Source organism: Galleria mellonella, unplaced genomic scaffold, assembly GCF_026898425.1.
Source record: "Galleria mellonella isolate WM207_F2 unplaced genomic scaffold, CSIRO_AGI_GalMel_v1 utg184, whole genome shotgun sequence".
NCBI classification, from domain to species: domain Eukaryota; kingdom Metazoa; phylum Arthropoda; class Insecta; order Lepidoptera; family Pyralidae; genus Galleria; species Galleria mellonella.
The window spans coordinates 11,440,709-11,455,479 of NW_026442025.1; the positions used below are offsets into that span (position 1 = coordinate 11,440,709).

General features: G+C 32.6%; 1 protein-coding gene across 1 annotated transcript; it reads right to left on the reverse strand.

Annotated features, from left to right (window-relative positions):
* Positions 1–6,811: 6,811 nt before the first annotated feature.
* LOC113512104 (lipase 3-like) lies at positions 6,812–8,143 on the reverse strand. The gene has a single exon (XM_026895884.2). It carries the CDS (start codon positions 8,126–8,128, stop codon positions 6,812–6,814), a length of 1,317 nt encoding a protein of 438 aa, XP_026751685.1. The 5' UTR covers positions 8,129–8,143.
* Between the last annotated feature and the right edge of the window lie 6,628 nt (positions 8,144–14,771).

The following is a 14,771-nucleotide window of genomic DNA, read 5'->3' on the forward strand; positions in this document are numbered from 1 at the left end:
CAAAACAAGGAGGTATACAATTCGTGTGATTTTTTTACAATCGTTAAGGTATCGTGGATATGAAAGGAATAATAGGATTTTTATACATTTTGTTACATTTGCTCTTCTGTAAGTGTAGTTTGAGGATGAAACTAATAAAAATTTCAGAGCTGTTACTTCCCAATACTACCCTGAGAATAGTATACTTAGTAACTTAACTAAGACGCCTGTAAGTAGTTTCGTATGCATAAAAATATTTATTTGCCGCGTGCTAATAACAGTTACAATAGAAACAATTTTTTTAGACTTTAGTTCTCTCTGCCAGCTTCGCAAGGAACTTGTAATAGATATAATAGATAGATATACAAATCATTAATGCACCCCCAAACTTGACTTATGATAATTTCTGAAATACCAAAATGTATTCACGAAGTTTAAATTAACTTCATCTAGCAATTGCAGTCTGCGCTGTTTCGCGCGAGATTCTCGGGAATAAACTATTTTCGAGTAAGTTTCAGTCAAAAATTTTTAACGCTTTTATTATACGCGGGTAGCTTAGCAGTATTTTTTAATTGGGTTACAGAATACTGTGGAATACAATTGAAATTCGATGCTTGATAGAATACAGAAAGATACCCACAGAATAATACAACGACTTCCGTGTTGCAATGGTAGATACGTTGTTTTGGGTACATTCAATTCCATGTTCGATTTTTGGTCAATTCAGTTATAGAAATGAACTTTTCTAAATTGTCTCGCATCTGGACGTTCTGGGTTGTGCCTCCGGATAGTCGCCGTCTTGTTTTTCATAAGATAGGATATCCTAGCTTGAGCGCTAGACGATTAGTGTAATTGTGTACCACTTATTATTAACTAAATTTATAGATATAATTAAAGTGACAATAGACATTCCAAACTTCAATAATCTATCAGTGTTTTTTAAATGATCATTAGGAAATTCAATTTTTTTATCAAATGATAATTCTGACCTTACCAAACTTTGATATGAAACAGAAGAACAAATCAACACCTTCATCCATTCATAGAATAGAGAAAATCAGAAATTGCGCCAAATAAACTTTATCCATACATTGTGAAAATCAGTTTAAAATTAACGAGAAATGCACACAAATAAATTGAGGCTAATTCAGTTCCTCCTGATTTGAAAGTCGCTTAACAAATGATCGCAGTCATAAGAATTGAAACAAATGACAAAAGACATTCCGTTGCAACAAATAAACACCAATAAAAACAAGTCTCAGTGAACCGGAGGCAGTCTTCCTGTTTCCGAAACAAACAAGAGACTGTCGAGCGTAGACAGAGATAGATGACGCAACTGTTTTAATTTATATAAACACTGATTTTTGTTCGCGACTTTATCCGCGTGACCGGAATATATTGATTAACTGGGATCAAATTAAATTCATTCACTTATCTAAGTTGTAGATATAAAAAAAATATCTATTACAAATAGTATTATTAAATTCCTAGACGATTGAGTCGCGTTTCAATCAACTTCCAGCAGCAGTATTTCCGAACCGATACGACAACATAACCTTCAAGAAAAGAGCATATTCCTTTTCAAAAGGCCGGCAGCACACCTGCAATGCGGTAGGTGTTGTGGGTGACCATGGGCGGCGGTAGTCACTTACCATCAGGTGAGCAGCAATCGTTTGCTCCATGTGTTGTAAAAAAAAAAATTTGTATTGTGACTACAGGTCACATATACTATTTATAGCTTTAATAATATAAAAAAATATCTAATTCGAAATTGACTTTCTCTATTGTTTGCTTTTGGCTTACTTTCACGGCCCTAGTCTTCTGAGTTCTTTTGACCAAGATACATATATTTCCAATTTCCATTCCTGGTTTCCTTTATCGCTTACAGCTACCTTGGATTCAATAGAGTGACTTCATACAAATGCTTCGAAAGAGCGGGTCAACTTTTTCACATAATTTTGCGTGATAAATAATAACATTCCTTTAAAACTTCTATATTTATTTTGTTTTATAAATTGTACATCTTTTTAATGTCCAAAAATCATTTTATTTATTAAATAATTTAATATAGATACGTCAAGAGACATTATCTGTGTAAGTATATAGTACACTAATAAAAAAAAAAATATTGGCTAATTTGACAATTAGCTAACAAAAAGTTGACCCGATTTGGAGGCTCAATGCTCTATCTATATGATTTAAGGTGACTACGTATGCTAAACGATTAAGTGGCGCATTCTGAATCAATTTTCAAAAGTCTTGTTATTATTTCAAAATAGGTTGTACACCTTTATTGATCTACGTCTATTATGCTAATTCTGAGAAAATGTAATTGTCGTTTTTCTTTTTAAGAAAAAAACTTCTTGCTGTAAAATGAAATAGAGGCACGTCATACTATGTTCTAAATTTAAATATTTTCAATGTGAGGTATCTACCTACTATTTTGTAATTCATCAAGGTGTTCTGTCCATGCATGCGTGCGTGCGTGCGTGCGAGCGTGCGTGCGTGCGTGTGCATGTGTCCATAATTAAATACACTTTATTTTGCAGCAAAATGTACTTGTTACGTTGCGCAATCTAGTCGTGTGTCCTTATTATTGTAAACTCTAAAACTCGAAGCGGCATCGACCGACCGACCGCAAAGTGACTGGGATTTCCTTTGTCTCCCAATGTAATTTCTATTTTCTTCGCCAGTTTGTCGTATTTCAGCTTTCATGTTTCATTGTTGTATTGCTTCTATATGCTCGGATTCACGATGCTTCCCACAATCAGTTGCAGGCTGATTTCATTTGGACAGTAAATAAAAAATATTGTTGTATTTTGAAAAATTATTTCAAAAATCCATATTAATATTATACGAAATGTTTCTTCGCTATCTTATAGCACTTCAACAGCTGAGACAATCAATAATGAATTAATATGAAATTACTATATAGGATAGAGAAGGGCACAGGCTTTTTTTATCTCGATAAGTGAACATATCTCAGTCACACGGACAAAGTCGCAGGTGAAGATTAGTATTACCTTAATGAAAACAATTATAATAACTTTAATACTTTTGCATTGCGTAAAGTATAATATAGCATAAAATATAATTACTTATGTAACATTATTTCAACATTTCGACCAGGTAATACCAGCCATGGTCAAGTCTCCGCTCTAAGTCACAAGTATTTTCTTCTAACGTTATCTTTTCTAAACCATAGAAGGCATCTATTAATAGATAACCTTACAGAAATAAGAATTTTCGATTAATTCTAAAAATGGATTTTTCAGAATTTGCTTATTCCAAATTACTATTATAGAAACCAATTAGTATTATGTCGTCGATGCCCTTAAATAAAAATACATATTTCTTTTTAAAATATTAAACGGTCTTGAAGGCCTTTGTAATTTTAAAATTAATAAAAAAATACCGTTTACAACAGAGAAGTCAAACCCAACGTGAAGCTGAAGCGTTTGTTACTTTATTTTCAACTTGTTTTCTTGGAAGACTCTCGGTAATTGTTTAAAAAAAAAATGTATACACGAAACAAACAGATTCAGACATTGATGCATGAAAGGATTTCAAAAGTACATAACTTGAGATTGTTCTCTATAAAAAAAAAAAAAAAAATTTTATACAACTGAGAATGGTAAACAAGCTGACGGCCCACCAGATGGAAAGTGGTAACCGTCATCGATAGATATGAGCAGTACCATGGACATAACAAAGTATACTGTTTTGTCCATGATACCCCCATGCGTTGCCATTCCTGAGGACTCAGGTGTTATTCCTCTGTACCCTGTATATTCACGCTATATCTCACCCTTCAAACCGAAACACAGCCATGCAAACACAACCGCTTTACGGTTGAAACACGAATGGGACAGAGGTACCCAAGCAAACGACTTTGTACAAAAGACAAAGTCTCCCTCTGGTAATTGTAGCAAAACTAGTTTTTTTGGTTTAAAAACTAAACTACTCGTTCAAGAGGCAACTAGAATCTCATTACCTTACTCTCTAATTTACCTTGATGTTTACTACGTGTTATTTAGTTATTTATATTATATTTTTTTTTTTTTTTTTATAAAACTTAGAATGGCAAACAAGCTGACGGCCCACCTGATGGAAAGTGGTAACCGTCGCCTATAGACATAAGCAGTATCATAGACATAACAGAGTATACTGTTTCGCCCATGATACCCCCCATGCGTTGCCATTCCTGAGGACTCAGGTGTTATTCCTCTGTACAATATTTATGTTTATATAATTTAGTCTTATTTTTATATAAATGATATTTTTAAAATAATAAATATGTCCTTTGTTAGGTTACTTTTTTGTATTTACCGTGTCTCACTTGCGCCATCTACCTTTCTCTCTGTACTTATTTACTATTCATGCCAGGTTGTCTGTAAGAAATATGTTTTATAATTGACGGAGTTGTGAGATGACAAATGTAAAAAAAAATACAACCGAATTAAATACCTCCATCTTTTTAAAGTCAGTCGAAATATTTAAAAAATTAACATGTTTATTTATAAATTTAACACCTAAGTCATCTTCCTAATTAGGTATTTTTTGAAATATTCTAATTAATATTCCTACATTCCTACTTACAAAGAACTTATCTCTAAAAGAGATAAGTTCGCCTTTGCTAACATTGTTATTAACTTATTGTTGTTACTGTATGTTTTAGTGCAATAATATATATATATATATATATATATATATATATATATATATATATATATAATTTTTTATAATATACTCGTATATCAGTAGGTGATGGCATTAATTAATAATTACTTTTCACCATCCCAAATTTTATAAATAGGCCAATTCTATTTATATGTGCGATAAGTGGGTAGACTATGTCTATTATTTATATAGCTATCAATATGTTAACAACATTATACATACAAACATTCATTATATTCTATTCTATTCTTTTCTATTCTACTTTATTAATTAAGAGTAAGAATAAATAATAATAATATTAAAAAATGCGTGTACACAATTTACTTATCAGTAATTAATACATGGCCTGTTTCGTGGTAATCGATGAGTGGTTAATTAAACTAGTACATATTTATTGCAGTTCAAGGTCCGGTTCGTGTACAATTTTATCATTTAAGTACTTAAAACGTAAAATACATTTGAAATTAAATAAAAAAAAGATAGAGAAAATTAATAACAATAACAATAAAAGAACAAACGAAAAAATAATGTAAAATAGTTGTGGTTCTATAAGGTACTTATTTCTAAAACTATTACATATGTTTGTTATAGAAAAGTGTGTGTGTGTGTGTGTGTGTGTGTGTGTGTGTGTGTGTGTGTGCGCGTGCGTACATATTATATATATATAATTATATTAAACTTTAGTTTGTCTTGTTCTTGTTTGAAAATTGTCACAACATTGTAGACCTCTCTACCCGGTGACATTTATGCTTCTTTTCATTTTGGGTTTGCTGGAAGAGAACTCTTTAAGAGTTGAGCTCGCCTTTGTACATTTGATTACTTCTGTCGTATTATTATTAATTTAATTAATATATTCATAATTATTTCTACAAATGATATATTCTTCAATTCTTTGTATCACTATACTACACTACTAGTACTGACTAATTAAAAAATAGTATTTCTAAAAAAAAAAAATTGTACATACAAAAAAATCCAGTTCCTTTGTGATAACGATTTTATATTTTAGAATTTTAATGCAACGTCCAAAATACGAGTAAAATGAGGAAAAGCTAATGTTAACACTCTTGTGCCAGCGTAAGTCAACATACGATGTTTGCCCTGTGTATTCATAATTCATAGCCTTTGAACATTTTCAAATTCCCTCCGTTATACACACCATATTATATAATTAAATGTTGGAGAATATTAATTATTTTTAATGCATTTAATGCATGGAGAATAGTGATTATTTTTAAAGAAATTATTTCTAATGATAAACTAATGTAGAAATGTATCTTATTTTTTTTTATGCAACTTAGAATATCAAACAAGCTGACGGCCCATCTGATGGAAAGTAGTAATCATCGCCTATAGACATGAGTAGTATCATGGACATAACGGAGTATACTGTTTCGTCCATGATACGCTCCATGCGTTGCCATTCCCGAGGACTCAGATATGTATGACTACTTTGTACCCTGTAAATTCATTGCTATATCCCACCCTTCAAACCGAAACACAGCCATGCAAACACAACTGCTTCACGGTAGAAACACGAATGGGACAGACGACTTTTGTACACAGTCTCCCTCTTCTTTTAATTTATCCACTCTTTATTGCATTACTTAAAGAATAATATAATATATACATATTATTATATTATATTTTATGAATGAATGAATGAATGAGTATACTTTATTTGCATTATACAACAAGCAAGACAATTTACAAACACAACGATACAATTGTATAAGTACAGTAAGACTAATTGTTGTACAAGTAGATATGATAGTACTGTATAATTAAGAAAGTACCTAATTAATAGTAAATAATTATTATTTAATATATATAATATTTAAAAATTGTACAAATAAAAATAATTGGTTTTAAAAATCTTCTTTAAAAAAAAAAAAACTTATTGAGTGAAATGTAAAATTTGGTTTCATTTACTTCATTAGCACATACGTGCAATGGCGGGGCGGGAAAATAATTTAATATAAAATCTGAGTAACTTATTTGTTAATTAATATTACTTTTTTATTGTTATGTAGATATAGAAGCAGACGGCCCGCTTTTTGGAAAGCCGCTACCTTCGCTTATGTACACCTTCAATACGAGAGGAGATGCTTGACATACTATCGACTGAAACTAAACAGTATTAATCTGACGATTAACTATTTAGACACTCTTCGATTACATTTAGAACATCTACGTATAATAATTCTTTTACATCCCTAGCCCATATATAGTCCATATGAGAAAAACTTTCATATTGCACTGTTACAAATTTAAATAAATTCGGTAGTCTCTTTATAAGTATTTCGACATCTTCAATATCACCAAACCAATCATTACGGCTATAGAATACAGCCACGGGTGAGGTTATTTTTTCAACAGGATAATCCGGAGGTATCGTAGATCCGTATTTCTCTATATTTCTCCAGCCATGATCAAATTGTCCAAATTTTGCTGATTGTATCAGCTGCACGTAATGTATTAATTGTTTCGTTGCTATACCAGCAGGCGCATGACCAAATAATACAGGCAAAGCAGTAGAATTAATCTGAGTAAAATCTGGACCAGCAAAAAAAAAGACTTCATTGTCACACACTATTGTAGCCGTTGCTGGAGTCCCGCAGAAGGTGCTTGTTAAGAATTCCATTAATGCGTTTCTTGGCATAAATTCATATATATTCATTGCTTTTGTCGCATCCCAAAATAGTGAGTTTATAGGACTTACAATTTGAAAAAACAGACTTTTAGTATGAGACAAAAATGACACCGCTGATAGAGCTACCATTAGTCTAATTTTATCATTGTATTCTGGTCTTTCCGAACATAAAACGAAAAATGTTGTCGTGCCTTGGGAATGTCCAATATATATTAGTTGTTCCTGATTAGTTGCATTCAAGGCATAATCAATCATAATCGGCAGATCATAGCGTCCAATCTCATCCCAGGTGAAATCCCAGAACTCGGCGCAAGATGGAGACAAACTAATGTGATTTCTAGAATGTATTGTGCCACGAGCGTTTCCCATCCATACGTCATAACCTGCATCAGCAAGTAGGTAGGCTAGCCCACGGTCTGGTCCAGGAGTCACATAATCATCAGAACTACAAAAAATTCCATGCATAAGAAACACGACAGGACCCTTATTTGGTATCCGGAACATGTTCAGTAAATAGCCATCACTAGTCTGCACCTCATGCTGTTCTGCAAAATAACCATATTTATGTAATAACTGTGTTATGTTCAAGAATATATCTTCATTGTATTTTATCGACTTGAACTCATGATAAATCGATTCAATTGCTGTGATGTTGAACAACGCTTCGAACGCTCCACTGTCCGCATAATCTTTAATTTCTTCAAACACATCATTGTCGATGTCAGCAGCATTTCTTTCAAACAATGTACAATTTTCGCCATTTATAACTTTTAGCATCTCACTGAATATTACGAATAAAACGCTTCGAATGATCATTTTAGGCAAAAATGACTTAGCGTAATGCATGTAGTAACTACTGCTTTATAGATAGAAAAATAGATTACAAGGTCTCTTAATTTTTATATACGTTTATTTATCACTTATCAAATACAAATTTCACATTTCGACTAACAAAAGGCTTAGTTTTAAGGCTTATATTTCTAGAACTAATCTTTATGTTGTCAGATATATTCAATTTATCATTTCAAAATACGAGTACAGTCATTTTTTAAAATAAGTAGTCAATAACTATTCGTACATACAGGTGGCCGAAACAATGTTAACAAAGTAGGTTCTAAATTCAGTCGTAGTTTTTATGTTTGTTACTTCATAACTCCGTCAGTTCTAAACCGATTTAATAAATTCTATCTTTATCTGAAAGGAACAGATAAGTCTCATAGAAATATAGTCAAAATGGGTTTTATAGTTTAGTTTTCTCAATTTCTATTCTATTGTAAAATTAAATGACGAACCCATATATTTTATGGCATTCACTGTTTTTAGTCGCTCTTATAATAAAACTTGATTACAAGTACAACTCAACTCACATTTAAAATCTTGCCGCAGAATTATTTTTTGCGATATATGCTGTATTGGGTTATTTTGTATTAGTTATTTTATGTATGTATGTATGTATGTACTGTCCTATGGAATATTATTATGAGTTAAAGCAGTCAACATTCAAATTATAATTGCATTGCAAAAACATTCAATTTTCATTATTTATTCTATGAAAAATCGTGAATTATTAAGAAAGGAATTCAAAGAAGCAATCATTCTCACTTTTAGTTTCTTAAAAATAGCGATCTTAACAATCTTAATCGTCTTGTCACCCATTAACTATCCACTGCTGAACATAGGCCTCTCCTATAAGTGGGGGTTGGTCAGTAATTATCACGCTTAGCAAGCTGGTAGTTACCATAGTTAGATTTTTGGTGTTTTAAGAGGAACGCTGCTGCTCATCCCTCTAACGTTAAGTTTCCTTAATCGCCTCTTACGACACGAAGGGGCATGATTTATTTTATTTAAAAACAATTAAGACGTTGTCGTTTAATGACTCAGTTACTAGTGTTTTTATTTTATTTATTAACATTTACAACATTTTAAAAAGTGGTTATTATGACATAACGATAATAGTTGGACATATAGTATCGCGAAGTTTTTTATAGTTTTTGATATTTTCTTCGATATTGTAGAACATACTTTTGTTTCATCACCAATAGTTTCCGCAGCGCACGCGACGAAAGATATTTTATAGCATTTTTTTACATCTTGAATTACGTTACTAAAGTTTTAGTCAGGATCCTTAATCTTTTCTAGCAATAAATATAGCCTATGTTACTCAGGGTGAATGTCGCTTTCCAATGGTGAAAGAATTCTCGAAATCGGCTAAAAACTACTTTGTTTTTGAGTTTATTCATTACAAACATACATACACATAAAAATACAAATTTTTCCTCTGTATAATATTAGTGTAGACTAGTTACATATAGATAAAGTATTTTTAAATATTGTTTGACATTTTATAATTTTAGAATAGATGTTTTTACTGTTATGACGTAGTAAGTAATGATGTTTAAGAGTATTTTCAATTGTGTTTTTCTCTCATACTTATTTGTATAATATCGGTAAAAACACATTGTCACGATGAGGAAATACCAAAAAAAATATGTTTCTATGTTCACAATTTATCTTTAAGTTGCAGCTATTTTGAAATTTCACGTTGTTTTTCGCATTCCACTTGTTACTACAATACTCTCATAACTAAACAAGTTGTTGTTTACCTGAATTATATATATATATATATATATATATATATATATATATATATATATATATATATATATATATATATATATATATATATATATATATATATATATATATATATATATCCATTCCTTTTGGCTATTATATAAGTTACACTCTGGGTTTGTTGTTGCGTCCGTGTAGCCTAACTTCAGGCTGCAGCTGAAAATCAGTGCTTTGCTTTTAAGCAAAACCATCACTGAGCTGTAGCCTATTTGGGTCACTGTGACACACATGGCGAAACTATATTTTCATATTTTATCTTTTGTTTTATATTTAAAAAAGGGTAAATAAATTTGATTGTATAAACACATTTGTGAATTTACGTATGTCATAAATCTATCTGTCTATCTAGATAGATATATATATAGGGATAGATATCCTTTTTATTTCCTTATTATCACCATATCAGCTGTTAACTGTCCATTGCTGAACAAAGGCCTCCCCCTATTTGGGGGTTTTGTCAGTAATTGTCACGCTTGACAATCGGGTGGCGCTTGGCAACTGCCATTAGGTTCTGGAGACGGTTAAAGAGGGACGCTGCTGCCCATCCCTCGACCATTCAGTTCATTCCGTGTATTCATCAGGATGAGCTGAAAAAACACTCACATATCAAAACCTTATATAAGATCTTCAATGAATCTATCAGCAAAAAGAGGAATCGTCTTACAAAGTCTTTATTTTAAAATATGTAATTACCACTATATAGTCTAATTACCACTATATCTGGCCATAGGTACATACTGTTACAAAAAACTTTGCTTTATTTTATCGTTTTAATTTTTTTGACTTTGGAACACGTTATTTTAAAAACTTCTTTTGATTTCGCGCCATTTCACATATTTTTTCGTGTTCAATATCAAATTACAATATGGAAAGGGTGTTAGGATTGCAGTGATCGCCTTGCACAAAGTGGGTATGGAGCCGTCGGTCATATTCCAGACACTTCAAAAGATTGGTATCAGCCGTATGTTTTTTTTTATACAACTTAGAATAGCAAACAAGCTGATGGCCCACCTGATGGAAAGTGGTAACCGTCGCCTATAGACATGAGCAGTACCATGGGCATAACAGAGTATAATGTTTCGCCCATGATACCCCCCATGCGTTGCTATTCCTGAGGAATCAGATGTTATTCCTCTGTACCCAGTAAATTCACGCCATATCCCACCCTTCAAACCGAAACACAGCCATGCAAACACAACTGCTTCATGGTTGAAACACGAATGGGACAGAGGTCCCCAAGCAATCGACTTTTGTACAAAGTTTCCCTCTGGTGTTTGTATGTCGTAATACCAACAGTATTCGATTTCGCTAATTCATTTTTTAGAATATTCTTTAAATAGTCTTAACGGCTTAACTAATTACTAATGATAATAATAGTAAAATAAATTTGGTATACATATACTCTATGTAATGGAACAGGAAATAGGCTACTTTTTAACCCGATCAGTAAACCTATCCCGGTTATGTGGGCAAAGTCATGAGTAAAAGCTAGTCTTTATGTATTTATCAGAGGTCGTTATTCTGACATAACAATAGGCGTAAGTATACAATAAGCTATTTTAATCCTAACACACTGCAACGACCTGTAAAATTACCTAAAAGCAAAAGAATATCCCAAGAAACTTCAAGAAAGGTCAACAGAACAACTCAAACACTACTAATGTACAGTCAACAAAACAACTGAAGGCAATAGCAGTGCGGTGTTAAGTTGAAAAAACAAACGCAGTGTACTGTAATCACGCCCTCGTTTCAAGTGCAAATCCACCAAGACATTAGTGCTCTCGCCAGACAGCCTAGTGAGGAGCGTCCTTTTTTATTAAATCGGAGAATTTGTTTAAATTTTTGATTGAATGATTACAGTATGGAAGGGTTTCTTCAAAGTACTATTCAAAGTGGTTTCCACGGACCCCTTAAGGATCTGTAGCATGTATATCAGGGATCTGCAGTCAGAAAGGTCAGTTAACTGTAAAAATATTTATTAGGGAGTTATGTTTATTAGGAAATGTTCTTACTGAAGCCAAACAGCAGCATCCTTCTCAATAAATTTGGAGTAAGTGTAATAAAATTATCAATAAAAGTTTTTCTTCAATATAAAAAAGCCTTTTTTCTTTTCCTAGATTTTAGGACCTAACTAAAATGTTTTTTTTTGGACAGGGATCCGTGAAATTGTTTTAATTGTGATAGTGGTCCGTGACTGCAAAAAATTTAAGAAACCCTGCAGTATGGGGTTCTTTAAAAAGGGTGTATTAAGGTTTCACCAGGGTCGGCAATACGCACGTAACACTAATAGTGTTGCAGGCGTCTTAGGCTACAGTGACCCTCTTAAAACATCTGTAGAAGTCTAACTGCGGTTGCCATCCCGCCTGCTAAGCGTAGCAACTACTGGCAAAACTCCCCTTATGGGGAAGGCTTATGTTCAGCAGTGGACAGTTAACGGCTGAAATGATAATGTACATACATTGTTTAGTTAAAATTTTAATATATTACTAAGATGGCTGATCCATGTTAAACCAAATACATGGGAGCACTTATAATACTAGTGCAATTTGCCGCCGAGCGTCACAAACAAACGTTAAACTCTATAGAAACTAATGCTGAATAAACTTTACAATGTCTTCGTTTATTGTTTCTAAATGTTTATTTTATTATTCGAGTGATACTGTAGTAATACGATGTTCGGTTTAAAAGCATTTACGAAATGAAGCGCTCTTATATACGTATATACACCAGGAGTACAGTGCAGCGATTAAAATAATAATTGAGAAACTGTTTTAATTCATGAAGCGAAACGAAAGCGCACGATGAAAGCGCTGTTTGGTTAGTAGATATGAAATATAATTATATAATTAATAGCTCATCCATTTCAATATAGATTTTTTTATAATGGATAGATAGATATATGTATAATTTATTTGCATTTGCACGAAAAAAGAAATAAAAGATTGAAAGCCACTTGCATCAAAATTATTTTTAACTGTTTTTAGTGAGCGTAAAGAGATTGCTTTTTTTTTATAACACGTGAACATAGGCATTGCAGGTGTGCTGCCGGTCTTTTAAACAGGAATATGCTCTTTTCTTGAAGGTTATGATGTCGTATCGGTTCGGAAATAGTGCTGCTGGAAGTTGATTTCAAAGAGTGCCATGAGAAAGGCAAGGTGGAGGACCGTCACTCGTCTAGATGATTGGGATGGAACTTTAGTTTATGGCAGGTTGTACGGTGGTGAAAATCTGCAGCAGGTTTCAATCAGAACAATTCCTTAGAGCACTTCCCATGATAGATTCGATAGAAGATGCACAGAGATACAACATTTATACGCAGTTTCAGTGGGTTGAGTCAGATAGTAAGATGCTGATTATCAATAACTCGAGCCGCCCGACTTTGAATGCAACGGAAGGCTGTTGAACTCCTGCCCAAAGGTGAGTAGATAATATAATTCCTAATGAATTTAGATTAGCTAACTGGCCTGATCTATCCTCGCCCATTACTAATTGGCACCCTGCTAACGTATACTGACAGCGTGGTGTGATTACGTCATCCATCGCCATCCATTAAAAAAAACTACGTTTAGTGGAAACCATACTGAGTATTTTTCTATGAGAGAATATTAAATTGTAATGGCCGCCTGCATTATCGGCATGCGCAGAGGCGATAGATAGATAGTGAGGATGAAAGGAGGTTAGTTGGTCTACTGGCCAATTCAACAAGAACCACGACTACTGATGAATTCAACAAGAACTACGGTGGTTTCCAAAGAGAGCCGCGGGCAGATTGACCTAATATTATATTGCTAGCAATAGGGTTTTTAAATCTCATTACTACCAATCTCTCACTCTCACCAGTTAGGATCAAGGTCATTTGATTACATTTTTCCATATAATTTAAAATTGGAAATTATCTAACATTATATGATATATTTTGAAATACAACTGTGGAAATAGCATCCAATTTCTTTTTTATATGGATGATAATGGAATAGTAACGATGGCGAGGCACCAGTGAGGGATGACAGGTAAGAATGGAAAGGCAGGTCAGTTAGCCTATTGTGATGAATCCATCTGTGATTCAGCCAGTGTTTCTAGGAGGGACCACATGGAGGTCAACCTGATGGGGTATATTGCTAGCAATGGGATTGGTAGTCCGCATTACTAACAATCCCTTCCCCCCAAATAGCATCCAATTTGATGTTTTTTGATTAATTAATTTGATTTTGTTTTTGTGTGAAGCCGGAACAAATATACAAACAGACTGACAGACACAATTCAAAATTTTATTGTTTTATCTATTATTACAATTATTATTATTTCTAGTAATTATTTATATTTATAATAAGTTTACTATTGTAATCTTTTGGAGGAAATAATAAAGAGTATCTATCTATCTATCTATCTACAATCTTTATTATATTTCTTAAATATCTTTCCAATACGTGTATATAGACATAAAGTAGTTTAGTATGTACTATATTATCATTTATAGTCAATAAAATATGTCCAAAAAGCATCACCATTTACTGTCTATCACCATTAAAGTGAAGTACAATAATATAACCCCCTAAAATCACTAACGAATTCAAATCACGTGGCAATATAGTTAATTGGAAGTCAGAGCGATCTTTAGAAGGAAGTGCGGCAACAAGTTGGCGAATTAAAATGTACAATGTACCTATTTCTGGGAACTGACGAAACGCTTTAAACTTCATGCAAAGTACTTAATAAGGATTACTATATAACACTCAAGCGGACTTGATTCTCGTAATCGAACTTTCTTTATTGATATTTATTGATATATATATATGTATATATATATATATATATATATATATAT